This window comes from Fusarium venenatum (assembly GCF_020744135.1).
Source record: "Fusarium venenatum strain MPI-CAGE-CH-0201 chromosome Unknown EDB82scaffold_4, whole genome shotgun sequence".
In the NCBI taxonomy this organism is placed as follows: Eukaryota; Fungi; Ascomycota; class Sordariomycetes; order Hypocreales; family Nectriaceae; genus Fusarium; species Fusarium venenatum.
The window spans coordinates 5,699,545-5,726,366 of record NW_027072132.1 but is presented as its reverse complement, the minus strand read 5'-3'; the positions used below and the strand labels follow the sequence as shown (position 1 = coordinate 5,726,366).

Here is a 26,822-nt window from a genome sequence, read left to right as displayed (position 1 = left end):
GATAGATCACGTGAGCATTCCCAGCTATCGATTTCTCGCGGCGCAATGCCATGCGACGCGACACGATCAACGTGAAATTCCACCAGCCGATACCTATCGAACCCCAACGCAAGACCTTGAAATTTCGGCAAAATGCAGCCCCAATATCGCGCCTATGCGCAGCAGGTTCCCCAACGGTCACCTCATGCGACGAACCAGCGACGAGGTGGAATTGGTACGCTCTTTGTTAACACAATCTATACCGTTGCCTATCCCAATCCCGGGCACATCCCATGTATCTGCCTGCTAACAAGGACTTCTTATTAGGTCCTATGATGTCTTCTGGGCCTCACCCTTCTGTTCCCCTCACACAGGCACAGATTGCCCAACAACAACAGGCTCAGGCCCATGCCAGTGAGCTTGCCAAGCGACGTAGTCGAAAGCCTACCGATAAAAACATCCCTGAAGGAGTTGAGGATAGCATTGTTGATGCAGATGGCGTCCAACGATACAAAGACCTACGGGATGTCGAGCGACGGCTTGATGCAACCATCACGCGAAAACGCCTAGACATTGTCGATTATACGAGCCGCGGATCCAAGGTTAGTTTGAAACTCGTCCAGACCTAATATGAAACACCCATTGAACGATCATCTAGAGATACAAAACATTACGAATTTGGATCAGCAACACGGTAGAAGATCAAATCTGGCAAAGCAACGGACTGAACTCCGACTCATTCGACTTTACCCCCAGCATGGAGGCTTCTTATCGAGTTAAAATTGAAGGCCGTCTCCTTGACAACGAAGACGAGGAAACTGAACAGCCCGCGACCCAGGACGCCGTGGACGATGAAGGGAAGGACTCTAACGAGTCGGCCTCCAAGCGAAAATCCGCAGAGAAGCCTCGATTCTCGCACTTTTTCAAGTCTCTAACTGTCGACTTCGACCGATCATCCCATTTCCGAAGTGGCAACGAGCAAATAGTCGAGTGGAAGAAGCCCGATGCTTCCGCCCGAAATCAGCCCGCTGCCAGTCTCCCTGCTGCAGCAGACTTTGATGAACTCACTTTCAAGAGAAATGGAGACGAAAACCAGAACATTACCATCAGCCTGTTCCGCCAAGAATCCCCCGAGAGATATCAATTGAGCCCTGAGCTTGCTGATGTCGTGGATATGAAAGATGCTACCCACCAAGACGCGGTCATGGGCCTCTGGGAGTACATCAAGTTGCTTGGACTGCAAGAAGACGAAGAAAAACGTAATTTTCGCTGCAACGAGCCTCTGAAGAAGGTTGGTTTCTTTCTAATCTCTGCTGTGAATACAATCCTGACCATAGATACAGGTTATAAGACAAGGTGATATCGGTCACATCCCTCTGCTCAACGATTATGTGCAACAGCACCTTCGTCCTCTTGAACCCACCCGCCTTCAGTACACCATCCGAGTTGACCAGGAATTCCACAAGGACCCACAACACACGATTTATGATATCCAGGTCCCCGTGGAAGATCCGCTTCGTGACTCCCTACTGCCTCTGCTCAACAACCCACAGTATATCGCAATGCTCAAGGAGGTGACGGGGCTTGACGACCAACTTGCTCGCGTAGTTCAAGCGATCGCTGTATCAAAGGCCAAGCACTCCTTCTTCGAATCTCTCAGCAAAGATCCGGCCAACTTTATCAAAAACTGGCTGAGCTCGCAAAAGAGAGACCTTGAAGTGATTATGGGAGAAGCACCAAGAGGAGGCGGAGAGCACGCATCGGGCGATGAATGGCGCCGCGGTGGAATAGATAGTGTGTGGGCCACCGAGAACGCTCGCGAGAGCGTCAACGTCTTGCTTTCCAAGCAGCGTTGAACAACACTGAGTGCTATCGGTTTGCTGAAGCGGCGAATACCGACTGCACTGGGAGTTACTGAATTTTAGACTACATACTGGGAACAAGGGGCGTTGGGAGCGTCTTTTGTATAATAAATCATGAGCCAAGATCGGCGGAACGACATTCGTGTCCTGATGCAGTCAATGCCACGGACACGAGCGCTAAGATACTGTAGGGGATAACAAATATGAGAAAGGGTAAAATATGCAATGCCATTGTGATAGAACAGAAAACTGCGCCCTTTTAGCCTCACATACCGTCGCCAATGAGTGAAAAGCACGAGGAAATGCCGCCTGATTGCAAAAATGTATGGTGATGAGATGTCATACCGCACCGAGTACAACAGCACACTACCGGTTACCGCTGAGGAGGAACGGGAACGGCCGGCATGTTGCGAATCTGCTTGATCAAAAACTCTCTCTCGTCGATGAATTGCTCGTCATCGGTCCGATCCTCAAGAAAATGGGAAAGGAAAGTAAGGAGCTTATCGCGGTTCATGAGAAGTATCTTTTGGACAGCAATGGACTTGTGCGGGTTGGCAACAAAGACCTTGAATACATGGAATCCTTCGTACTGGACCATTTTCCTATCATCGCGCAGGAGGTTCATGCATATTTTGAGGTGCTCGCCACGGTCAACATAAGCAGTCATTACGCTATAGTTGGAGCGATCCAGCAGGATCTCACCCAGAAGCTTAATTGATTGACGTTTGGTCACGTAGCTGTTTGACTGGACCAGGATATTGTTGTATTTGTCGAAGAAAAGTTCAAAGTTGGCGGATAAGTACCTTGGTACAAGATCCTTGTGGCGCGTTAGGAGCTCCTATAAAGGAGTCAGTGTCTGCATTCGAAGAAGTCAAGATGTGGCCAAAGAAGGCTTACCCGGAAAGTAGTAAAAGCATCGGCTGCCACCTCGAAGGAGCTCTTATCTACCCAATCGAAGAATCTCCAAAACACGCCTCTGCCACTTTGGGGCCGGTCACGGTCAATTGCGTTAAGTCCCTTGGAACTTGAACCAGGCTCGTCTCCGTCATCATAGAGAATGATAGCAGCTGCTGCCTCGTTCTTTAGCAGCTCTCGCAGTACAGAACCAGCTGGCGTGGCGCTCTCCTTGTGATCGTAGCCACGACATAGCTCGACTAAGACTTGAGGACGGTTGCACACAACGTAAGACAGTGCAAGAGGATCGCTCTTTGGGGCGGCGGTGGCGGGGCGGAAACGGAAGACGTAGGAGAAGATCACCTGCGTATCTTTACGCGACTCGAACGGCAAGCGGAAGAGGTTGACGGCTAGGAGGTGGAGGAGGTCTTCGTCGATGAGACCAGTTACAAGCTGTAGGATTTGTTCTGGGGATGTATCGGCCTCTGGGGAGATGTCTCAGCCATTCATCCAGTGGTTCATACGAAAGGTGAGGGGGAGGGGCATACCAGGAGTGCCTTGAAGGATGGTCTTCATTTGGCTCAGAACTCGGGCAAGCTCTTCGGCCTTTGAAAGTCATTATTTGGTCTCGAATCGATATGATAGGGTCACTACCTTGGACGGACCTTGCGGCCCCTCAAGCTTCAAGACATGTTCGCGTGCTTGCTTGGGGAGATCAGCGACTGTGCGTGTCCGGGCCCTACCAAACAAGAACGACATAGCTCGAGGTAATGGACCACGGTTATGTTAAGAATGCAGAGATCTCTGTAACAAGGCAAGAATTTGGACACTGTCGAGATGTGGTTCGTCTGTGATTACTTGGTGGTCGGCAGCATTCGACGTCAGACTTGTTATCGATAGCGGTATGGGTCTCAAGGACCTGGAAACATAAAATGCTTAAGTACTAATTAGGCGAGTAACGCCGAATGGTGCTGAAGAATTCTCAAGTCAGGAGCAACAAAAAGCAAGCGAAGGACGAGATGAATAGTGTTGGCGGAGTCTGGGTTAAACAATGTCGAAGTAGGTTAACGGTTGACGACAATCAGATACATGGGCTGTCAATATCAGCTATACTACCTTACCAAGGTTGCTTGGGGTTGTTGTTTGGATTCCATCTGCAGGTAGCAACCACGCACGCGCCACATCAAGCCCCGATCATTTTTAGTGTTAGAGCTTTAAAGTGACATAATCGCTAATCTCAACACAAGTCCCGTCTTACTATTAGATAGCTTGTCGTAGAATTGAATATATGGAACAAAACACACAAGCGTGATTAGTAGCCCGATTCCGGCAACCTGACTCACATCTGACTTCGGTGGCATCTTAAGCCGAGTTACTCCCGTCGCATAGGGCCTCGAGATATTTCTAGGACCTGCACCCATCCATTTGCGACAATCTACTAATAATATTAAGTCAATAGGAGGTAGTCAGGTAGTTAATTACCTACCGAGTGAGTTATAGCCTCAAGCCCGCTCAACCTATATTATCTTCCATCTTGGTGATATCAAGTTAGAAGAGTCTTTACTTCCATAGTAGGTAGTAGGTACTATAGAGAGCCTCAACAAGCAAGCACTACTATTGAAGGTAGCCCCCGAAAGTCGGCCGACATGGAAGGACCCCTCCATCCCGGGCAGGCGCTGTAGACTAACGCGGGGCACACATTCCACCCCACTTTCTGCCCATCCTCTTGACTCACCCACCATCCCAAGGCATCTTTTTCTTAAACCTGCCCCTCCATCGACGATTTGCATTGTCGCTTGGCGTACATTCTCAAGGTCTTCTGTGCGCTGACCAGACTGCCAGGCGAGACTTCTCAATCGGTGAGTAGGTCCAAGATCCCTTTAATATTAACGACGAACCCGTTCTTCCGCTCTGAGCTCCCCTACCTTGCCGTTTTAGTTTGTCCTGGACTGACTAAACCCTCGCTCACTTGTAGTCAAACCATCAGTCACTATGTCCATCGATTTTCCCAAGGAAGAGGAGGCTGTCCTCCAAAGATGGCGCGAGATCGATGCTTTTCTCCGACAGGTTCGTACTGCCCTGTGCAGACTCTATCGAATGATTCCTCTGACTCAAGTCATCACTATAGGTAGAACTATCTGAAGGTCGGCCTCGCTACACTTTCTACGACGGACCTCCTTTTGCGACCGGCCTCCCTCATTACGGACATCTTCTTACTTCCACCATCAAGGATGTCATCCCCCGATACTGGTCCATGAAGGGCTTCCATGTCGAGCGTCGCTTTGGTTGGGATACCCACGGCCTCCCTATCGAGCACGAAATTGACAAGAAGCTTGGAATCTCCGGAAAGGCTGCTGTCATGGAACTTGGTATTGCCAAGTACAACGAGGAGTGTCGTTCTATTGTTATGCGCTACGCCAAAGAATGGCGTCAAACCGTCGAACGGTTGGGTCGCTGGATTGACTTCGACAATGATTACAAGGTGAAGAAGCCCACAACTATTTGTATGATATCAGGTCACTAAAACGCATCACTACAGACTATGGACCCTAACTTCATGGAGTCCGAATGGTGGGTTTTCAAACAATTGTTCGACAAGGACCAAGTTTACCAGGGCCACCGAGTTATGCCCTACTCTACTGTCCTCACCACTGCTTTGAGTAACTTCGAGGCCAACCAGAACTACCAAGACGTGACTGATCCCGCCGTCGTCGTTACATTCCCTCTTGTTGATGACCCTGAAGTGAACTTGCTTGCCTGGACAACTACTCCCTGGACGCTGCCATCGCATCTCGGACTTGCAGCGCACCCCGATTTCGAGTACGTTAAGATCCTAGATGAGAAGACCGGAAAGACATATATCCTACTTGAAAAGCTTCTTGGAACTTTATACAAGGACCCCAAGAAGGCCAAATTTAAGATTGTGGAGAAGATTCTCGGCAAGGACATGCTGGGATGGAAGTACACGCCTCCGTTCAACTACTTCTACGACGAGTTCAAGGACATTGCCTTCAAGGTCCTGAATGCCACCTACGTTACTGACGACAGTGGTGTGGGAATTGTTCACCAAGCTCCAGCATTCGGTGAGGACGATTACAATGTTGCCGTCGCCGCAGGCATTGTTACTGAGAACCGACCACCTCCTGATCCTGTTAACGACACCGGCCACTTCACTGACCGAGTTTCCGACTTCAAGGGTATGCATGTTAAGGAAGCTGATAAGCACATCATCAAACACTTGAAGAACGCGGGCCGCATCGCCAACGAGTCTCAACTCAAGCATTCTTACCCCATGTGTCCTCGCTCAGACACACCTCTGATCTACAGGGCCGTTCCTTCCTGGTTCATCCGTATTCCCGACATAATTCCCGACATGCTCAAGAACATTGAAGAGACACGTTGGGTCCCATCGTTTGTCAAGGAGAAGCGGTTCGCCAGCTGGATCGCCAATGCTCGTGACTGGAACGTCAGCCGAAACCGATACTGGGGCACACCCATCCCTCTGTGGGTTAGCGATGATCTTGAAGAGAGAGTCTGTGTAGGAAGCGTCCAAGAGCTCCGTGAGCTCAGTGGTTACGAGGGCGATCTCTCCGACCTTCACCGCGACAAGGTTGATCACATCACGATCCCTAGTAAAATGGGCAAAGGCCAACTGAAGCGTATCGAAGAGGTATTCGACTGCTGGTTCGAGTCTGGAAGCATGCCATATGCTAGTCAACACTACCCCTTTGAGAATGTCGAAAAGTTCGAACAGTCATTCCCTGGAAACTTCATTGCGGAAGGTTTGGACCAGACCCGTGGATGGTTCTACACCCTGACAGTTCTGGGTACTCACCTGTTCGGCAAATCGCCATTCAAGAACTGCGTTGTCAACGGAATTGTGCTTGCAGAGGATGGCAAGAAGATGTCGAAGCGACTCAAGAACTACCCTGATCCTGCTATCGTCATGTCCAAATATGGATCTGATGCTCTTCGACTCTACCTTATCAACTCGCCTGTTGTACGAGCCGAGCCACTGCGATTTAAGGAGTCTGGTGTTAAAGAGGTTGTCCAGAAGGTTCTCCTCCCTCTCTGGAACAGCTACAAATTCTTCGAGGGCCAGGTTGCTTTGCTCAAGAAGGTCGAGAATGTCGACTTTGTCTGGGATCCCAAGTTGGAGGCTACAAACAGCAACGTCATGGACAGATGGATTTTGGCATCTTGTCAGTCGCTGTTGGCGTTTGTTAACCAAGAAATGGAGGGTAAGTCGCGAACCCCATATTCTTATGAGCCCCTACAAGCTCTATTCCCGTAAACTTTTTACTGTTTCTGGACGTAGCTAACTTTATGCAGCCTACAGATTGTACACGGTAAATACATAAGCCCCTGTGTATTAGAATCCGACAGACTCATGCTGACTCTTTTTTAGGTTGTTCCTCGACTTTTAGGTCTTATTGACAACACCACAAACTGGTACATCCGATTTAACCGAAAGCGACTCAAAGGAGAGAATGGCCTTGATGACACTCTACACGCCTTGAATGCTCTATTCGAAGTGCTCTTCACTCTTTGTCGTGGCTTGGCTCCCTTTACGCCTTTCCTCACAGACACCATCTACCTCAAGCTCCTGCCTCACATCCCTAAGGAACTCCAGGGCGACGACCCTCGTAGTGTTCATTTCCTACCATTCCCCGATGTGCGTCAAGAGTTGTTTGATAAGGAGGTGGAGAGACGTGTCGGTCGTATGCAGCGTGTCATCGAGCTTGCTCGCGTGTCGCGTGAACGCCGCACCATTGGTCTCAAGCAACCGCTGAAGACTCTCGTGGTGCTTCACTCCGACCCCCAGTACCTGGAAGATGTAAAGTCGTTACAGAATTACATCAGCGAGGAGCTGAATGTACGAGATCTTGTGCTTTCTAGCGACGAATCCAAGTACAACGTGCAGTACAGTGTCACCGCAGACTGGCCTGTGCTTGGAAAGAAGCTCAAGAAGGACATGGCCCGTGTCAAGAAGGGCTTGCCTCTTCTTACCAGTGATCAGGTCAAGGGATATCTCCAGGACAAGCACATCGATGTTGACGGCATTCGTCTGGAAGAGGGTGACCTCGTTGTGCGCCGAGGCGTCAAGGAGGACGAGTCCTCAAAGAACTTCGAGACTAACACGGATAGTGAGGTGCTCACTATCCTTGATACAGAGATCCACCCGGAGCTGGTAGCAGAGGGTCTTGGCCGTGAGATCATCAATCGTGTGCAGCGACTTCGAAAGAAAGCAGGACTCGTGCCTACGGACGACATCAAGATGGAATACAGAGTTATTGCTGACCCCGAGGATGTGGGCTTGTCAGGTGCTTTCAAGTCGCAAAGTCCTGTTTTTGAGAAGGCCTTGCGCCGACCTCTCGAGGAGGCAAGTGCTGAATCCCAAACTGAGGGTCTCATTGCAGAGGAGGAGCAAGAGGTCCAACAAGCGACATTCATTCTTAGATTACTCAAGCTGTAAATGTTGAGAGCCTCTTTAGAATCTTGCAGATTAGAGAATGAGTAAAAAAGAGAAAGAACCAAGTATGACATTGTTCAATATTTATGACAGCTACTCGTAGAAGCAAGCTATGGTTTCTTTGATGCTGCCTGGAGAAGGTCAGGAAGTATACGCTATTTCAAGATCGAGACATCTTACCAAATAACAATCTTTGAGCCTCATAAACTCCCTGACACACTTATCTTTGTGTACAGCGTTGTAGTCGGCAACAATGCATCTACCATAAGACGTGGCCTGTTGGCAAGTTAGTGGCAAGATCTGGAAGATAAGTGAAGAGCCACATACCTCTGCAGAGCATTGTGAGACTGCTTTGGCAAACTTTTGGATGGGACGAGTTTTTTGCTGGTTCATGGTGACTTGCTAACGGGGTCAAGATGCGTGATGGCAGTACTGATAGGTTGTGTTGGAGCCTGGGAAAATTAAGTGGTGACGACTGATATCTGCCATGTCAATCAGTCGCTGTCACACGGCCGAGTAGTAACTAATGGATGTCTGTTTTTTGTCATCAGAGCCCCACAAGGTCTGTGTTGGTAGTAGGTTGGCTAGTTGGGCACCAGCCACACCCACTTTACACGTCAAAACTCCGGGCAAGGATCTCCGACTGTATCGCGACCGCGTATGTTTTTCTTTATTGAATCTCACATTGCGCTTGTTTGGATACCGCCCCCCTCATCGGAAATCGAAGGCGCACTTACTTCGACTGCACTACAAGTAAATCTTTTGTTTAATTCTCCACCTGGCTTCTTCTGATCGCGTGGCTATTTCGACGCGCTTTCAAGAGACTCGTTTATACTACTTTCAACAGTCTGCGGTAGCTTAATTGCCCTCAACCATCGAAGCAAAAAACTGCGCCTTATTGACTATGGGCCAATGACGGACGTGGGCAACTCGCCAAAGTTCCTCTGCTCATGCCCTCAAACCTCTCACGCCCGGTCTCAAATGCGACTTCACCAGCAGCGTCGATGTCACCGGCTGCGCATAGAGCGGTCTCGCCATCAGACGATGGCCGATCAAGTAATGCCAGTCGGGCACTGTCAAGCCAGGACCCATACTACTCCAACGAAGGTCCGTATCACCCTCGCAGCGCAGCTTCAGCATGGCATTAACCATATTAGACATAGCTACATTGCACACGGTAGTTGTCGCTGCCCAGGAGTTTCTCGACTCTGCGCCCGAACCCAAACCTCTACCGGCGGCTGCGTTATTCAAGGCGTACGATGTTATACTCCCCACGTATGGAATCGATCCAGATTCAGATCATCACTTGTCAACTTTTGTCTTCCGCGTAGGCGGCGAGCAAGGTGAAGGCAGCTTGCTTGATAAGTTTCAATCCATCCTGAACCGAATGGGCATTGTGTTGGAGTTTGGTGATAATACGACAGTTTCGGTTCGAACTTCAGCCTCCCTATCCCCGGCAGCATCCTCGACAAGTCGTCAAAGTAATGCATCCATACAACAGAAAGAGGCCCAACAAGGCGGCCAGCAGAATGGCCATACTACCGCCGAAGTGGAAGCACCCCAGCCACCCCCTTCATCCACTCCGCTTCCATCGCCTTCACCATCGCCGCCGCCAAGGTCACCGTATCACCAGCAAGATGAGCAGGATTTCTCTGAAACTGACGAGGAGGATGACGCATATGAGGAAATGCGAAAGGCAGTTGTATCCTCAGCTATGAACCGTTGGCGTTCGTTGGTTGCGAACCGTCGAGCACAACCCGCGCAACGGATACCTTCATTTCCAAGCATTCCCGAGGAAGCTTCTACCGATGTCAGGAACTTTGAGGCCTACTCTTACGATGGAAAACCTGCAGCGACTGTAAACGGAACCACAACGTCGGTGCAGGTGAATGGCATTGGGCCGCATAGTCAAACTTCCGTGAAGGAACCGACCGATATACAAGCAAAGCCAGTGTCGACTCAATCGTTCATGCACCAGCCTCTTGCAGTTCTTAGCAATGTTATCCGATCAACGGCAACCCTAATTCGAGACAATGCACCACAAGTTGTGCACGACGAAGAACACTCACTACATGACAATGAAGTGCCGCAAAGTCCCAGGGAGGGGCCCGCTGACAGGCTAGAAGCTATGGAAGAGGCGCCATCCAATTGTATACACAATGCACAAGAAGTGCATTCCCCTACGGTAGTGGTACAACACAGCACAGTAAATAATTATGAGGGCACAGCTGCCCATCGTTCCGCACCCCAAGAATACCCGGAAGACACGCCGCCGCAGCAAGTAGCGGCCGAGGACGATCTTTTAACACCCGAGCAGCAGATCGAGTCAGAAAAAGAACACAGTCGGCTGCTCAAACGTGCCAGCAGAGCTCGTGAAATATACCTTGCGAGCAAGGTCTTCAACCACTGGGCCGATCGTACTGCGCGCCGTCTGGAGAGAGATGCTGTCGCAAGACGACATATGATACGCTTTCGTTACTTTCGGTCTTGGAGCCAAGCCCCTGCGCTTCGGGAACCCACTATTGATCATATGAGGATAGCTGTCATTGTGAAAAAGTGGCAACGGGGTGTCGCAAAAGAGAGGAGCCTCCAAGAGACTGCACGAATGGCCGCTCGGGCTTACGAGCTCGGAAGAATTCAGCATGTTCTCGATTGCTGGCATTGTCATCGCCTCAAACATTTAGGCCGCCAAATGACAGCTTCGCGTAGTAGATCAGGGGCGATCTCAAAGTGGTTGTCGAAGGCTTCTCATGATGAGGCTCTTCAGCAGGCCATACGGATCCAATCAAGTCTGCGACTTCGAGTGGATGCCATTCACCAATGGCAAAGCCATAAACAAAGGGAAACCCGGCTGTCAGTTACTTCCCGGCGTATCGGGGAGATTCAATATTCTTTCACCTACCTACGAGAATGGTGGGACCAGGCTGAGACCAGACGAAAGGCAATTGATTACCGCCAGCAACTTGTGGTTAAGAAGGCCAACTTCACTTTTGACCAGTGGAACCTCAGAGCCAGAGCTCAAGCTTTTCAATGGAGGCGCGAGTATCTTCAGGTTGAGCGGGCGTTCGATCGATGGCTCCAGTGCGCGGAACAGGATGGAGACATGGCAAGGAGAACAGAAGAATACTATGAGGAACAGGCCAAGGCCAAGGTTCTAAGGAACTTTAAAAGACTTCAGTATGATTCTTCCCAAATGGTACGCTTGGAAGCCCGAGCCCGTCTATATCTCAGAGCAACTACAGTGTTGCGAGTCTTCGATCGAACGATAAGGAATCGTAGAGACCAAGACAAACAGCATATTAAGAGATATCTGATGGCACGATACACGCAAGTGTCGTCTGCTAGGAAGAAGCGCAATTGCTTCAATGCTATTGATAAATGGAAATCTTTGGCTGCGGAGGGCCAAGTTGAAAGTGACATGGCACAGGAACTGCTAGCCCGGAAGGTATCTCATCAACTGACGTTGACAGTCGATACGTGGATAAACCAGGCGGATATGGACCAGTGGCACATGCAGGCTTCACAACTTCATCGCGCGCACGAATGGTTAGAAGCCTGGAAGGTGTACGCCAGAGATCTGGAGCAGCAAGACACTGAAGCCTGGCAACTTTGGGCAGCTGACAAACAACGTCAATCCCTGAAATCTTGGTCGATTGCATCGTTGCAGCAGAGTGGACAGGCCCACACAGCGTTGGAAGTCCAAAAGAAGCACGAACGTGAGAGACGCAACCGAATCTTGCAATATTGGAAGCAGCGAGACGACAGAATTCGTACTACTGTGCCTGAGACTCGCCCATATCCAAACTCGTTACCTACTGCGTGGCCGCGTGGTGGCTTGAGGATGACTTCTGCAAGGCGCTCCATGGCCAATCGCAATGACCGAGGTTATGATTACATCAGTACACCACTTGAGACACCAACTCGATGGACTGGCCAGCCGTTCTCAATGTCGACGATGATGCCGTCAGGATCAATGGCGCCGCTCAGAGAGATCGATGAAAACGACGGAGCATTTTCGCTTGCGGGTGATGAAGACGACATAGAACTGCCAGCATCACCATCCTTGAGGCCTGCCTCTAGAGGTCCTTCTCAATTTGCATCTTTACCATCGACAACTCCTATGGCACCAGTACCTTCGCATTTGGAGCGTGGCGCGCGAGGACGAGGCAGCGCACCCGATCACGGCTTTGCCGTCGGGGGAACGCCACGGCGTTCGCGAATGCCAAAATTCGAATCATCTCAATCAGTGTCAGGACTGTCCAAGACTGACGAAATTTCCGAGTCTGCAGGCTCTAGCAGATTCCATCTCTCGCAACAACCACTCGCTGCTAAGAGATCTTTCGGATTTAAGCCTTTGAATGGGCATACCACTAGGCCTCAACCCTCCTCGCCAGAGCCAAATCTTCCAGCCGTGGGCAGCAAGTCCGTCGGTGCAAAGTCATCCGATATGCAGTCCGCGCCCCCGTCACAACCCGCAAAATTTACACCAGCAAGAAGGTCGGTGCGCATTCAATCGCCGCGAACATTGTCTGCTACACCACAAACTCGTCCACTGGGAATACCACGGAGCGACCAATTCCGTGGTCGTCCAGGTACAAGCCGATAGTGCAAAACAGTTATTCGTATATATACATGCATGGAGGGCAGGGTAGGTGTGCGTGGAGAAGGTTATTGCAGTTGGGCAGGGCGGTTTTTGGCCAAGGATAATCTGGATGTGTTCATTTTACGTTGGATGACTTGTTTGATAAAAAAAAAGGATACCCCTTTCTGTTAGTTTCAAGCGAATGCATAACGGCGCTATGCCGATGGTGTTGGACAAGCAATCGTTTTGTTGGATCATTAGTTCTTGAGCTTGAAATTTGAAGTATCAGTTAGCAAAATCCATGTCATTGATAAGTTAAGGTTTGAAGAAGTATGCGCTGTACTCGTAATTGACATAAACCAACGGCTACCCTGCCGTCATTACGACCTCTTTAATCTACAAGCAAAGTAAAAACAAGACAACTGTTAACTACAGTATATGTTAACCTCACCAACAAGCTTTCCCAAACACTACAAGAATTAAAGAATCATGCCTCATGGGTTCCATCCTTTAGGGCGGCACCCACTTGCCGTCATGAGTTCCTAGGTTAGTACCTAGGCATGGGGTTGGGGTGGGTTCTGTCTCTTAAGGGGAGGGGGTCACGTCACCTCGGGCTATCTAATCGTTGCTAGTAATCCGTACGATTATTGTGTGGATTCGGCGGTCGTTAGGTACATCACTAAGCTTCCCTGCATCGAAGCTACTAACCAAGCATCTCTTCCAACATTCATCCTCTGCGCTTGAACATAGCGCCGTCGTACTCGCCGAGAAATGCGCGCAAACTGTGCTCCTTGATAGCATGAAGGCCGTCTTGCCGGGAAACCCGCGCTCGAGGCTCCAAGGGCTAGCCTCGGGTTACTGGGACTCCCGACACATCAACGTCAGTACAGATCCAATTCAACCGATATTTGCGAGCTTTGAACTTGACTAACGAGGGCGCATCTTGTAGGTATATATTACAGGCAGCGCCTTTACAATACTGGAAGGATGCCATGGAATTCTGCAAACAGTCTATGACGAGGGAGAACAAACCCTAGAAGCTATCGCATTTGATGAGGCAACAGGCAAGATTGCTACTTGTACGCTGACCCAAGTTCGCGTGTACAAACCACTTGGATCGCGCGAGGACACATTAAAGGTTTGCTCTCGCAGACCGGATCGCAAGAACCTGGACATGAGCTTACATATATACTAGTGGGCGCTTCAAGCGACTGTCGACGTTCCCTTCCCAAACCCCGACGAAACGCCCTGTACTTTATCCTGGGGTAGCTCCGAGGAGCTTCTGGTAGCCACCCGATGCCTGTCCCTATTTGATACCAAGACCGAACCGAGATGTCTCTGGCAGAAAGAGCTGCCGAGCATTGCTAAATATGCCATAATATCATACGACTCGAGATACATTGCTTCGACGGGTTATCACGACCACTTAGTTAAGGTCTGGCGCAGACTCAACTTTGGCGCCGACGAAGTTCGCTTCGATCTCACATATCTTCGACACCCGAACATTATAACATCAGTGAGGTGGCGCAGGCCATTTCATGTAGAGCAAGCCTCGGATAACGTCTTGTACACTGTATGCCTTGATAAATGCATCCGCGTGTGGACGCCGACCGATACACTTGATGGGAAGCATTGGCAGCTATGGGGCCAAGTCGATGTTTCTGCGCCGTCACAAGAAAACCCTGAAGGTGTCGACATGCGTTTTGCTCTGGTACTCGATGGAAGAGATTTCACAGCCTCCGTTGAACAAGCCGTGGAGGCACGAATGTCTGACGACTTGAACACTGACGACCCCGTCGCTCTCGACCACCTGGTCGCGATTGCAACCAAAAACCCAGAGATCTGCATAGCTTTCGATGGGAGAGGAATCATGTCGGCCTGGGCCCTGGAGAACGTTAGTAGCACTACTGCAAGCTCACCAACTCTGTTCAAGGTGGCCCAGGTTACGGACGTTCATTTTGAACTTCTTGGTAAATTTCTATCAGCTCACGATACCCCCCATACCGAAATCCAGACGTATTGCGACAAAGAAAGTGGTAAGGTTCACTTCATGATACACGCATTTGATGGGAGGATAGGCGTCTTTATTGGAAGTGTTGCCGATCTATTTGATCCCACCACGAACGATCGGCGCCTCTCACTACAAACGATCTGGTCTGGTCATTCGACTTCTATCACCAAGATCGTGCGAAACTACAGCGGCCGAGCAGTAGTCTCTCGCACACAGGATGGTGAGAGTATTGTCTGGAAACATCTACTGGCTCCCCATGATAACTCAGGCCTTGCTCTTACGAGGGCGAGCGTCATACCAGAAAAGGGTCATATACATCGAATATGCGTATTGAGAAAAGGGCGGTTTGTGGTATTCCTTCGCCACGAAACCATTTCACTTTGGGATTGTAGGACTCGTCGAGCGGCCCTCCTCGCCCAATGCAATTACAAGGTTGTGGGAAAACCACTTTGCCTTATCATATTACCTCGGTCAGATGTCAAGAATTATACCGTCGCCCATATCGCAACTATAACTTCGGAAGGGCAAGGTGTTGTGTGGGAGATTCAATTGCCTCGTTACTTCGATGATCCAAAAACAGTAGTGGGCGCTGATCTTGGAGAGTTGAGCCGTTTCGAACTAAAGGACATAAAAAACCTGGCATACGTTCTACCAGTAGATCCTGCTGGCTCTCAACCTGTCGTCTCAGGATTTCTAGATATCTTTGCTCGCGACGTCGCCATTTCTTATACCCATACAGGCCGCGTGGACTTTTGGACTGCACGAGTTGATCCTGAACAGCGTAGTGTCGGATGGTTGTCCACATGCACTACAGAGACGGGAATTTCCCAGCCAGCATTGGTTAGTGGAAGTACCTTGAAGAAGGCTGCTTTGGTGAACATGTCGCGATCGCAGCTTACGATTTGGGACATCGGTGGTGCTCGCCTTGAGTACGAAAATAGCTTCCAAGAACACCAGGTTATACAAGACTTGGACTGGACATCAACACCTGATGGTCAGTCGATCCTTGCTGTCGGTTTCCCTTATCGGGTCATACTTCTTTCCCAAATGCGATTCGATTATCTCAACAAAGGCCCAGCTTGGGCTCAGATTCGTGAGATCACCATTCGAGAACTCACACCACACCCAATTGGCGACTCGACGTGGCTGGGCGATGGCCACTTAGTCATTGGCGCAGGTAACCAAATGTTTGTACAGGATAGGCATGTTGGGGTCTCTGAGTCAATGAAGGCGGACCTGCGGCTTCCCTTACGCAAAGACGGCAACCTGGACTTGTTCCAGGTCGTTCAACGTTTCAACGGACCTTTACCAGTATTTCACCCCCAGTTTCTCATTCAATGCATTTTGTCAGGGAAGGCCACACTTGTGCGGCGCATTCTAGTGGTCTTGTACAAGACATTAAAGTACCATATTGAGGGCGAGACTCTGGATGATTACCTGGGGATGGATATAACGGAGTTTTATGTGCCTGGGGTAAGTGGCCCCTCCATTTCATTATTAATCGTGCAACGTTTTAACACAGAAGCTTAGCAAAGCCACACCTTGGCTAGTGATAGGTCTAACGGTGTTTATCTCAATGAAAACCAGACTGACGATATTGATGATGATGAAGTTTTCACCGAACAGACTGCTGTATCGATTAATGAAAAACTAGTCAAGACTAACATTCCACAACTTTCTGGACACGAGCAAATTCAACTAGCAGACATTGTCGAATGTGTATCCCTTGTTGAACGTCACCGCCGTTCAATGGACGAAAATGGTGCTCGATTCATGCTGCTTTTCCGTCAGCATGCTCTCCGCAAAGGACGTACTAATGAAATGCATCTTTCATGGCGAGAAATCAACTGGGCCTTTCATTCCAACAGCCAAGATATTCTAGTTGACTTCGTGTCGCGACAGAACCACAGCAATATGCTGTGGGAGCATGCTCGCGAAAGCGGCCTTTTCATGTGGCTGACCGACCCAACTGCACTGGTAATTGAGGAACGATTCGACGTAAACTTGTTACAGTAGCTAACGCCTAATAGAAAGTCCAGTTTGAGCTAATTGCCCGGAACGAATATACAAAGAACGAAGTCAAGAATCCAGTTGATTGCAGTTTATATTACCTTGCCCTTCGCAAGAAGACCATTCTTCAAGGCTTATGGAGAATGGCGAACTGGAACAAGGAACAAGCAGCGACTCAACGATTGTTGGCAAACAACTTTGAAGATCCCAAATGGAGATCAGCAGCCTTGAAGAATGCCTATGCTTTGCTTAGTAGGAGGCGTTTTGGTAAGATCTTTGTTGAGAATACTGAACGATGCCGAAGCTGATTGCGTGTATACAGAATATGCTGCTGCGTTTTTCCTTCTTGCTGACCACCTCCATGACGCCGTTCAGGTTTGCTTGAATCAGCTCAAGGACATGCAACTTGCCATAACTATATCTCGGGTATACGAAGGTGACGGCGGACCGGTTCTGCGCCGACTGCTTCAAGATACAGTCTTACCGCTAGCAGCCCAAGAAGGCAATCGCTGGCTAGCTGCGTGGGCGTTTTGGATGCTTGGCCGGAAGGATGTTGCAGTACGAGCACTCATTGTACGTTGGAAGATTTTAGAGACTCCCGATGTAGGGAAACAAAAACTGACCTGGCTCGTAGACTCCGGTTTACACCCTCCTGGAAACACCTTGCTCCCCCGACATCAAGTCTCGACTGTACCTTACTGATGACCCTGCTCTGGTTGTACTCTACTCCCATTTGCGTCACCAAACGTTACAGACTTTAAGAGGAGCATCTAAGATTACCCCGAAAGTCGAGTGGGAGTTTGTGCTGCACAGCGCAAAGCTCTACGACCGAATGGGTTGTGATCTTCTTGGGCTGGATATAGGTACGCCAAAGGCTGAGAGATTGCCCATTGAACATTCATGCGCTAACTGCAAGATAGTACGGAATTGGGAGTTCCAAAAGTCTCCAGGGGCCAGTGGCCTTGGTGGAGAGGTTAATCCCCTCAAACTGCTTCGAAGGAGAAGCTCGCTAGTAGTTGCCGACTTACCGTCACCCACTCTTCGCTTTGAGTCACATCGAGACAATAAGAAGACAGTCAAGGCGCCCCCAACGACTTTCGAAGAGCCAGATGCAGGGTCACTTCTGGATAGCTTTGGGTTTTGATTTAGGTGGGTAACATACAACTCGAGATGATGGGACAGTGAGCTTGAGTTGACAAGGCCTGCTCACTCAGCTTGTTTAACTCGCTGCCATGGAGCAATCGAGTTAAGGCTTCAGATGTGTGATGTTAATTAAAAATAAGGTGTTAAACTACGCATATGGTATACTTAACCAATGATAATTTATCAATTCCATTGTCTTTAAAAGTGAAGGATACTTAAGTTTTAGCTAGTAGTCTGTTGTCGTCCTAGCGTACCTAGTCGCAGTGTGGGGAAGCCCAGCCCCCAGGAATGGGTAGGGTAGCCCATGAGATGGAGCCAAGCCGATCAACTACTAACATTAGTAAGTAAATAACACTTCACCGAACGTCACACGCTCTCTTCGCGTGTCTCAACATTGCCATCACTGAACATATCAAAGATGGCGACACGCGTGATTCCTGGGCAAAGTTTCACCATACGAGGTGTTTTGGCCGGTCTCGCGGTCGGAACAATTATCTGCTTCTCCAACATGTATTTTGGCTTGCAGACAGGATGGGTCTCTATCATGTCGATGCCAGCCAGTCTCATGGGCTTTGGTATCTTCAAGCTTCTTGCTCCGCACTTGAGATTTCCATTTTCTCCGGTCGAGAATGTCCTGCTGCAGAGTGTAGCTTGTGGTATGGCCATCATGCCACTCGGATGCGGGTTTGTTGGCGTTGTAGGTTGTAAAGGCTCTTGTAAAGAGGCAGGCTCTAATCGGATGTACAGATCCCGGCGTTGAACTATCTTTTGGCTGCTGATGAGCAAGGCCCAATTGATCTGAGCACCTGGCAACTCATAGTTTGGTCTTTGGGACTTTGCTACTTTGGTGTCGTCTTTGCTGTCCCTTTGTAAGCCAGCTCCCATACCTGCTCTAAGTGAACGATAATATTGACCGTGCCAACCAGGCGCAAGCAAGTCATCATCCGAGAACGCCTCAAATTCCCTAGCGGATTCAGTACCGCCGTTTTGATCTCTGTCTTGCACGGCGGAGGCCGGCAGTCTACAAAGGATGAACTCGACGCTGCCGCGAAAGGTAGCTTTGCTAGCCTCGTTCCAAGGGAGGAACCATCTCAACCAGCTGCCGTTGGGCCAGCTACTTCAGATCAGGAGCATCAGCAGGATCCTGATGACGACTTGTCGTCCAAAGGGGACTGGGCAGCTAACATCAAACTCTTGCTATTGTGCTTTGGTGGCTCTGGACTTTACACGCTTGCTACCTACTTCTTCCCTATACTGCGTAATCTGCCCGTCTTTGGCTCAACCGCGGCCAATATATGGCTATGGACATTCAACCCCAGTTTCGCCTACATTGGCCAGGGAATCATCATGGGCACCGAGACCACGCTACATATGCTGCTTGGTGCTCTCGTGGGTTGGGGAATTCTTAGCCCTCTTGCTAAGCACCGTGGATGGGCACCTGGCGATGTCGATGATTGGGAACATGGCAGCAAGGGATGGATCATATGGATCTCGCTGGCTATAATGTTGGCGGATGCTATCGTAAGTCTTGCTTACGTAGGACTCCGTGGAGTTTTTACAAACCACAAGGTCGCCAACATTGTTTTTTCTTTACGACAACGAGTGCATGAACATGGCGTCTCTGGTCTGTGGAAACCCTCAAGCCATGTCTATACGCCGCTTCTCCATGCAGACACAGCCGATAGTATTGGCCCGCGCGGTGACAATCTCGAAGTCGATGAAGACGAGGACGAGGATGCTCCCCCGCACCAACGCATTGGTGGCCGTATGGTAACAATTAGCCTTCTTGCTTCGATTGCGCTTTGTGTACTTACCATTCATCTGGTCTTTGGCGATCTTGTACCGCTCTATGCCACGACCATTGCGGTTCTTATGGCTCTAGTGCTAAGTATCATGGGAGTTAGGGCCCTGGGTGAAACGGATCTGAATCCTGTATCCGGAATTAGCAAACTTGCACAGCTATTCTTTGCACTTATCATCCCACAAACTCACAAATCAAGCGTTTTGATTAACTTGATCGCTGGAGCCGTGGTAAGTATGGCAGGGTGTTGCTAGAGAGCCATTTACTAATATGTGACAGTCTGAAGCTGGTGCTTTACAAGCTGGCGATCTTATGCAAGATCTCAAGACTGGCCACCTCCTGGGAGCGGCACCAAAGGCTCAGTTCTGGGGCCAAGTCATTGGTGCAACAGCAGGTGCTATTCTGAGTGCTTTTATCTACCGCATCTATACAAAGTAAATACCATCCTCCGAATCGTTTACATTAGCTTGGCAAGACCCTAACACGACCGGCCTGTAGCGTCTATACAATCCCTGGCGACCTCTTCCAGGTACCGACTGCCTACGTCTGGATCTTCACTGCACGACTTGTCACGGGCTCTGGGCTACCATATCGAGCCAAGGAATGGGCTATTGGAGCTGCAGTTCTATTTGCCTTCGCTACTGTCATCAGGACACTTGCTATTGGTAAAGGATGGCGACCTATGATTCCCGGTGGCATTGCCGTTGCTGTTGGTGAGTCAACAATATCTGATGCGTGACTAGGCCAGGCCATCACTGACATCAAACAAGGCATGTACAACGTCCCATCGTTCACGCTGGCTCGGGCTGCAGGTGGTCTGTTCGCATGGTACTGGATCCATATTGCGCAAAGGAAGCAAACGCCTCTTATCATCCTTGCCTCAGTGCGTATACGGTCCCATAAAACGAAATCTCACTAACGCCGTCAGGGCTTCATTCTCGGCGAGGGCTTCCTGAGCATTGTGAACCTTCTATTGCAGGGTTTGAATGTACCTCATCTGTAATTTTGGCATGGATATAATCGACATTCAAGGTAAAAAACCCTGCCCCAAAGACTCATCTGTACGTGGCCGTATTGACAAGGAGACATCTATTTTAGTTGCCATGAGTGCTGTCTAGAGTCACCCTCAGAATCGGTCCAAGATGCCCGTAGGACCAGCGCTCGGGCATTGTCGTCAGCAGCTGTAAACACGATTTCGCCCGAGAGGCTCTTTGGGCATTTCTTGGACGGGTTGGCCTCAGGGGGAGCAATCAAAAGGCCTTGCTTCCAATGGGTGACAGTACCAGAAGGTCCGGTTGTGAACGCGACGCCACCCTGGTCTCTCTTGTCCCAGGTATCTGGTGTTGTCTCAGCGGGGGGAACCGGGTCGCTTCGGGCTGTGGTGAAGAAGTTGTCAAACCAAATGAGGAAACCATCGACGTTCTCAACCTCGCGGGTAAGGTTGGAAGTCCATTTGGCGGTGAATTGAAGATCTTCGGTCTTGATGGTATGGAGGTCAAGTACTTTAAAGGGGTAAGGTTCACCACAAAGAGAGCTTTGCGGCATAGCCTCAACCCTTGCTTCTTCGTAGATCCCTTCCTGCATAGTCTTCATGTCGAATCCGTAGACGTCTCTCCAAAATGTGATGTTGTCTGTGATGTATTCTTGGTCTGCAACAGGAGCGATCCAGATGGTTGCAGAGCTTGGCGCGAGGATACCGTCTGGCTTGAGATATCGGTCCCGGGCATACAAGACACTAGGGAGCATGGCCTCGTAGAGTAGGCAGTAACCCATCCACTCGCTGATGATGATATCAACCTGATCCACAGGCAGCTTGACGTCCTCGATGGCACCCTTTAGGGTCGTGATGACGTCGGATAAACCGTTATGAAAGATGTTTTCTCTAGCCTTGACAATAATGTCTGACTTGTCAACAGCAATTACTTGCTTGGCACCCGCCTTCGCAGCGAACATGCTGAGAATTCCTGGATCCATGTTATCAATATTGAGATTCCCGATTTTGACAAAGTCAACTTACCAGTGCCACATCCGATATCGAGCACAACCTTATTCTTGAATATGTGCTTATTGTTGTAAATAAAGTCACGGTACGCGTCAGTTCGTACTGTGTCTTTCAACATAGTCTCGTGGATTTCTGATCATAGTTAGTATAATATCACATGTAGCGAGGGCGGCAAGGAAATACCATGGGCAGCATATGACTCAAAGTAGTAAGCAGAGTCGTCCTTCTTCTCAGTAGGAGTTGTCTCGGTATCATCTCCCCATCGCTTGTCAAGTGTCTCCTGGACCGTCAAGCGATAATTGGCAAATTGATCCTTGAGTTTCTCGAGCTCCTCCTCAAGTTCTTTGTTGCGCGCTGCAAGATTCCCATCCTTGTCTTGATCAGTAGTAATGGTTTCCAGGACTTCGTCAAGAGAGAAGATGAGAGCATCATTTTCCAGAACCGGGCGAAGGTATTTTTCGTCCTCTAGGTCCTTGGCAGAGATGTCCTTGGGAAGTGACAATCCGTTCTTGACATGATCACGAACAAAGTTAACCAGCTTGACGGCACCGTGAAAATCTAGTTGGAGCTTTTGCACATCCTCGACAAAGTTGTACCCGTGGTTCTTGACGCTATCCTCAAGCATGGCGGCGACCGTGGGGAAAGTCTGCGAAGTGAAGAATGATGTGATAGGAGTTGACTCCTCATCCGACTCCAAATCGAGCCACTCACCCTCATCGGAAGCAGATTCGTGTACGGACATTTTCACTGCAACGATAAATGACAGCAGAAATATTGAGAAAGGAATAATTTTCGAATCAGCAGTGGAGTGGCCAATTTGTTGGAGCTGGGCGGCGGCGGTAGTTAGAGGAAAGTATTTGTGGGATCACCGTTATTGGACGAGACTATGCCCTGTTGGGGAATTTTTTTTTGGGTCAAGATAGCAGCCAGATGCAATCCGCGAGGCGTTGCTTTTAATATGTCTGTAAGTGGTATATCGCATCCCATCCGTCGAGGCTCGCGAAGCCACTCATCACTTTTTTGATTTGGATTTCGGTTGCTCCTTCGTTTTGTCTTTCTCATCATCGTTATTGTCAGACTCTTCAGAGCCATCAGCATCAGACGCAGCTTCATCGCTGTCGTCCTCATCCCCATCGTCGTCTTCGCCATCTGATACGGTTTCACCAAGTTCAATCAAGCGGTCCTGCGGAAATGTCAGTATGTTGCTTGCGTAATCATCGTGAATTATTCCGCCGCCGGCTGCCAGCTTACCTTGTACTTTGTCATCTTCTCTTCCAAGTCGCCAAACACCATTAGAAGATCATCAAGTTCTGACTGCGTCGTTTCTCGAGCTTCCCTCGACTCCGATAACTGCTTCTCAACCTCGGCTTTCGCTTTCGCTGCTTCGTTCTTTGCTGCCTTTTTGAATTCAGACAAATGCTTCTCAGCCGTGTCTCTAGCTTCGTTTGCTGCCGACAACTCTGATTCCATCTGCAAGCAAAGTGAGTTAATTTGGTGCATGTGGTCACACTGGGTCGTTGAACGCTCACCTTTTCGAGCCTGGCTTGCATGTCTTTCATTCCAGCATCTCCACCACTCAATCGTTTCTCAAGATGCTGGCACTTCTCCTCTGCCTTGAGGGTCATTGATTTCTGTTGTTCAAGGTCACCCTTGTTCCGTTGCTGGAGAGCTTCTATCTCGGTATCTTTTTGCTTGCCGAGCTCGTCCATGTTCTTTTTGTGTCCCTGTTCCTTTTCATCGGCTCTGGCTTTGACGTCTTCTATCTCTTTATCTTTATTTTTCCGGAGATCGCTCAACGCCGCCTCGTGCATTTCCTTCTGTTCATCCAGGTCTTTCTTGCGCAATGTTTGAAGCGCATTGAGCTCCTTTTGAGACTGGATTCGCCATATCGTCAGCGAGGGGCTGTCCCAAATTCAATTAGTTGCGAGGACAAGAGTACACACCTTCATTAGATCAGCCTCAAGACGACTGATTGTGGCTTGAAGGCCTGCTATGTCGGCATCTGTCCGCCGTCTGATCTTTTCCGCTTCAGCTTCAGCCGTTTTTCGAACCTGTTCGAGCTGCTTCTGGTAACTGCTGTCCTGTGCGACTTGTTGCGACCGCAGTAGAGCAATTTGCTTCTGGTAGTCGTTCTCTTTAGCCGAATATTGAGACTGAAGTTGGGCGATCTGCTTCCGTTGATCGTTCTCTTTGGATGCTAGCTGGGTTTGAATTTTCCTGTAGATTCTTAGTCGACCTTAGCATTACAATAGGCAAGTACCATACCGTAGTTCGTCGCCATGATTTTTCTGTAGACCCTCATTGACTGCTTTCAATCGTTGCATTTCCGCGGCAGCAGTTTCTTGAGAACGTCGATGGTCAGCCTGCTCTTGACCAAGCCGCCCCTGAAGCGCAGCCAATGCTTCTCGTGCTTGGTTTACGGCATTTTGATTTTCCTCAACTTGACTCCTCAGAGAGTCAACGAGCTCCCTGGAGACGCCCTTCTGAACACCGTTAGTGATGACCGATATCTCCATGCCGGGTTCCCTATCAATAGCACGCGCTATCTGACTATAATTGTCCTTGAAGAATTCAACAAATGCTCGGTCAAAGAAGACGTCTGGTAATCGACCAGGAGATGAGGCATCAAGCTTTTGAGGCAAAACCTCAAAGTCGCGTATGAGGGGGTGGCTACGAAGCCTTGATAAACGACTCAAGTATAAATCTCGATCAATTCGAGACGTTAAAATGTCAAGCAGCGTTGCGCGCGGGATCGGCGAGTCCTTGGTGGAAAACTCGTAAGCAGTGCCTAATAGCATGGTGCACAGTCCTTGAACAAGCTCATCACTTCCTGTAGCTTGAGGTTGCGAGACAGCTTGAATCAAGCTCTGTACATTACTCCCTTCTGCGAGAAAATCATCAACAGCATCGAGATCCTCGAAAAGCCAGCCTAGAAGAAGCATAAGATATCCCACCAAAACGCGAGGGTCATCGTTGCGGCGAAGGCCTGATGTTACGTGTGCTGTCAGTGTTTGTATGCCAGTCACTACCTCCTCACCATCCTCAGAATCACCCTCGGTGAGGCTCATAGCTTCTGCTTTAGCTTCTGGGTTTTCGTGAAGCAGATGAAACGCAATCACGGCAGCGAACCATTGTCGATATGGATCACTAGCCTCAGATGAAGGCTGTAAAAGAACTGTTAAAATATTAGAGGGCTCGTTGGCACCGGATTGATGGCCTTCGATGGCTCTGCCAAGGAAGTGCAACTTGACGGCCGAATGATGAGCAAAATACGCCTCTAGACACCCAGCTGCCGCAAACCGTACGTCGAACTCTTGAAGGTCTTGTGAACAAAGTGTGAGGTCCAGCAATCCGTCAATAACGAAGATTTTGTCCTGTTCACTGTTCTGCCCACCAGATCCACCATCCTTATCCAAAGGGGATAGGACTGTCATTTGAGCGAACGCTTCTTGGAGAGGCGTATTTCGACAGATCAAGTCACCACAAGTAATCAATGCCTGTATCTCACGTTAACGAGGTTGTCCCCTGGCTATCAAGATGTCGCACCTCGGCTTTAATTTGCGTCTGAGCCTCATGGCTGAAGGCCAACTGAAGAACGTAATAGGTAAGACCATGCTTCCAAATTGCCGCTTGATTCAGGGTTGTGCCTGCTGATCCTCGAACAACAAAAAGACGTATAACAGCAAGAAAAGCATACACGTTGCGATTGCGTTGCGCTGTTGCCCACGAAGCAATCTCCGACCCATCAGATGGAGGTTTAAGGACACGCCCTAGTAAATCCGCAAGGCGGCTTATGCAGCCTGACTCTCGAAAGAGCGACTGGTTCGAGCTGTTTGATCGCAGTAGATTTGCCAAAAGAATTAAACAATCTTCAACGGTACGCCCACCCTCGGCCAAGGCACCATCTGCTTCGATAATGGCAAACAGTCTGTCGAAGGCATTCTCAAAAGCCACTAATTTCTGTATTTCGATCGAAGTTGGCGTGAGATATGTTAGAAGAATGATAACTTCGTTGCGTATAGCGTCGCGTTGGTCGTCAAGGACAGAAACTAATCGTGGTATTCCCAGGGGCGCAGTAAATATGCATTCCTCGGTGCGTTCTGTTCGAGCTGAGAGGATAGCGGCAAGTAACTGGAGAGAATAAAGGCGAGAATAGAAATCGTTGGTATCAAGGAAAGCTAGTAGCAATGTGATGTTCTCTTGACGTTGAGTAAACTCATCCGCGAGCCAAAGAGCAATCTCTTCCGAAGCCTCAGGACTATCCTCATTCGGATTGAAGAGCATTAATAATGTTTCAAGGACCACCTTGACTGTGTCGACATCTTCGCCGTCTTTGCTCAAGCTTCCAATCAGACTTCTTAAGGCACCTGAAGCAACAGATGCTGGAAAGTCTTTAGCAAAGCTCCGGAGACCCAGGATGGCCGCTCTTCGGTCCTCCAACAAAGTTGCGGAACTAAGGCGACCACTTAGAACGTCGATGGTCTCTCCAACTGATTGTTTCGCTGGGGCGCTGGCGATAGAGGAGAACATGATTGCGGCGCCTCAATGCCATATGGCTCAGGAAGATTCAAAAAGTTGCATGGAGGCACCTCCGGTGTGTGTTGAAACTGTTTCCCTCGTTGGTGTAGGCCACAACGGAAGCTATCCTAAATAGGTAGTCGATCACTACTTAACAGCTTGTCAGGAGAGAAATGTACAAAGGGCAAGGAGACTCAGCTATTGCATAAACTCCGCTACTTGCATATATGCGTGGAATGCAGCGTGTGCTTCCGTTACGACCCACACACGCTCCCCAATCAAGTGGAGTCGTGTGGCTAGTGCCTTTGTGCTGTGGAAGCCTACCTATCAAAGCATCATTTCGCGATCCGACAAATGTTAAAACTTCGATCTTTCACATCGTCGTTCTTTGTTTCCACTGGAAATTATTGCGCCAATTTCGTATTCGAAACCGATCGCACTAATCATTTTAGCCGTGGATCATCAAAGGGTTGTTCAATACTTTTTGTCTTCGCGTACACGGTTTTGCGACCGTATCGTTCCTTTTGCCTGTCGGCTTTCCGCGCGG

General features: G+C 49.4%; 8 protein-coding genes across 8 annotated transcripts; 4 read left to right on the top strand and 4 right to left on the bottom strand.

The window, feature by feature from the left end:
• Window positions 1-28: 28 nt before the first annotated feature.
• On the top strand, window positions 29-2,001 carry EDB82DRAFT_343427 (uncharacterized protein). The gene is made up of 4 exons (XM_025725082.2): window positions 29-214; window positions 307-581; window positions 638-1,270; window positions 1,323-2,001. Exons 1-4 carry the CDS (start codon window positions 133-135, stop codon window positions 1,833-1,835), a joined length of 1,503 nt encoding a protein of 500 aa, XP_025593716.1. The 5' UTR covers window positions 29-132; the 3' UTR covers window positions 1,836-2,001.
• Window positions 2,002-2,214: 213 nt separating this feature from the next.
• On the bottom strand, window positions 2,215-3,494 carry EDB82DRAFT_530402 (Mo25-like protein; the record flags this gene model as incomplete). Its single annotated transcript, XM_025725081.1, has 4 exons — window positions 2,215-2,679; window positions 2,739-3,220; window positions 3,284-3,341; window positions 3,390-3,494. 4 exons carry the CDS (start codon window positions 3,492-3,494, stop codon window positions 2,215-2,217), a joined length of 1,110 nt encoding a protein of 369 aa, XP_025593715.1.
• A 1,180-nt stretch (window positions 3,495-4,674) lies between these two features.
• Window positions 4,675-8,280, top strand: EDB82DRAFT_343354 (tRNA synthetases class I-domain-containing protein). The gene is made up of 5 exons (XM_025725080.2): window positions 4,675-4,802; window positions 4,864-5,217; window positions 5,275-6,976; window positions 7,068-7,084; window positions 7,144-8,280. The coding sequence occupies exons 1-5, from the start codon at window positions 4,728-4,730 to the stop codon at window positions 8,209-8,211; spliced, it is 3,216 nt and encodes a 1,071-aa protein (XP_025593714.2). The 5' UTR covers window positions 4,675-4,727; the 3' UTR covers window positions 8,212-8,280.
• A 38-nt stretch (window positions 8,281-8,318) lies between these two features.
• On the bottom strand, window positions 8,319-8,601 carry EDB82DRAFT_530400 (uncharacterized protein; the record flags this gene model as incomplete). Its single annotated transcript, XM_025725079.1, has 3 exons — window positions 8,319-8,339; window positions 8,389-8,484; window positions 8,536-8,601. The coding sequence occupies 3 exons, from the start codon at window positions 8,599-8,601 to the stop codon at window positions 8,319-8,321; spliced, it is 183 nt and encodes a 60-aa protein (XP_025593713.1).
• Window positions 8,602-9,158: 557 nt separating this feature from the next.
• Window positions 9,159-17,955, top strand: EDB82DRAFT_530399 (RAVE protein 1 C terminal-domain-containing protein; the record flags this gene model as incomplete). The annotated part of the gene is made up of 10 exons (XM_025725076.2): window positions 9,159-9,315; window positions 9,366-12,800; window positions 13,423-13,670; window positions 13,740-13,928; window positions 13,986-16,274; window positions 16,332-16,778; window positions 16,832-17,078; window positions 17,134-17,384; window positions 17,446-17,674; window positions 17,732-17,955. 10 exons carry the CDS (start codon window positions 9,159-9,161, stop codon window positions 17,953-17,955), a joined length of 7,716 nt encoding a protein of 2,571 aa, XP_025593711.2.
• A 507-nt stretch (window positions 17,956-18,462) lies between these two features.
• On the top strand, window positions 18,463-20,494 carry EDB82DRAFT_435077 (OPT oligopeptide transporter protein-domain-containing protein; the record flags this gene model as incomplete). Its single annotated transcript, XM_025725074.2, has 5 exons — window positions 18,463-18,651; window positions 18,702-18,823; window positions 18,881-19,985; window positions 20,035-20,189; window positions 20,254-20,494. 5 exons carry the CDS (start codon window positions 18,463-18,465, stop codon window positions 20,492-20,494), a joined length of 1,812 nt encoding a protein of 603 aa, XP_025593709.2.
• Window positions 20,495-20,736: 242 nt separating this feature from the next.
• EDB82DRAFT_343212 (S-adenosyl-L-methionine-dependent methyltransferase) lies at window positions 20,737-22,740 on the bottom strand. The gene is made up of 3 exons (XM_025725073.2): window positions 21,941-22,740; window positions 21,773-21,889; window positions 20,737-21,719 (listed from the first exon to the last, which is right to left on the bottom strand). Exons 1-3 carry the CDS (start codon window positions 22,497-22,499, stop codon window positions 20,845-20,847), a joined length of 1,551 nt encoding a protein of 516 aa, XP_025593708.1. The 5' UTR covers window positions 22,500-22,740; the 3' UTR covers window positions 20,737-20,844.
• Window positions 22,741-26,437, bottom strand: EDB82DRAFT_343211 (p115 like vesicle tethering protein). Its single transcript, XM_065607513.1, has 5 exons — window positions 25,304-26,437; window positions 24,023-25,254; window positions 23,701-23,974; window positions 23,009-23,631; window positions 22,741-22,940 (listed from the first exon to the last, which is right to left on the bottom strand). The coding sequence occupies exons 1-4, from the start codon at window positions 26,285-26,287 to the stop codon at window positions 23,050-23,052; spliced, it is 3,072 nt and encodes a 1,023-aa protein (XP_065463503.1). The 5' UTR covers window positions 26,288-26,437; the 3' UTR covers window positions 22,741-22,940; window positions 23,009-23,049.
• Window positions 26,438-26,822: the final 385 nt, after the last annotated feature.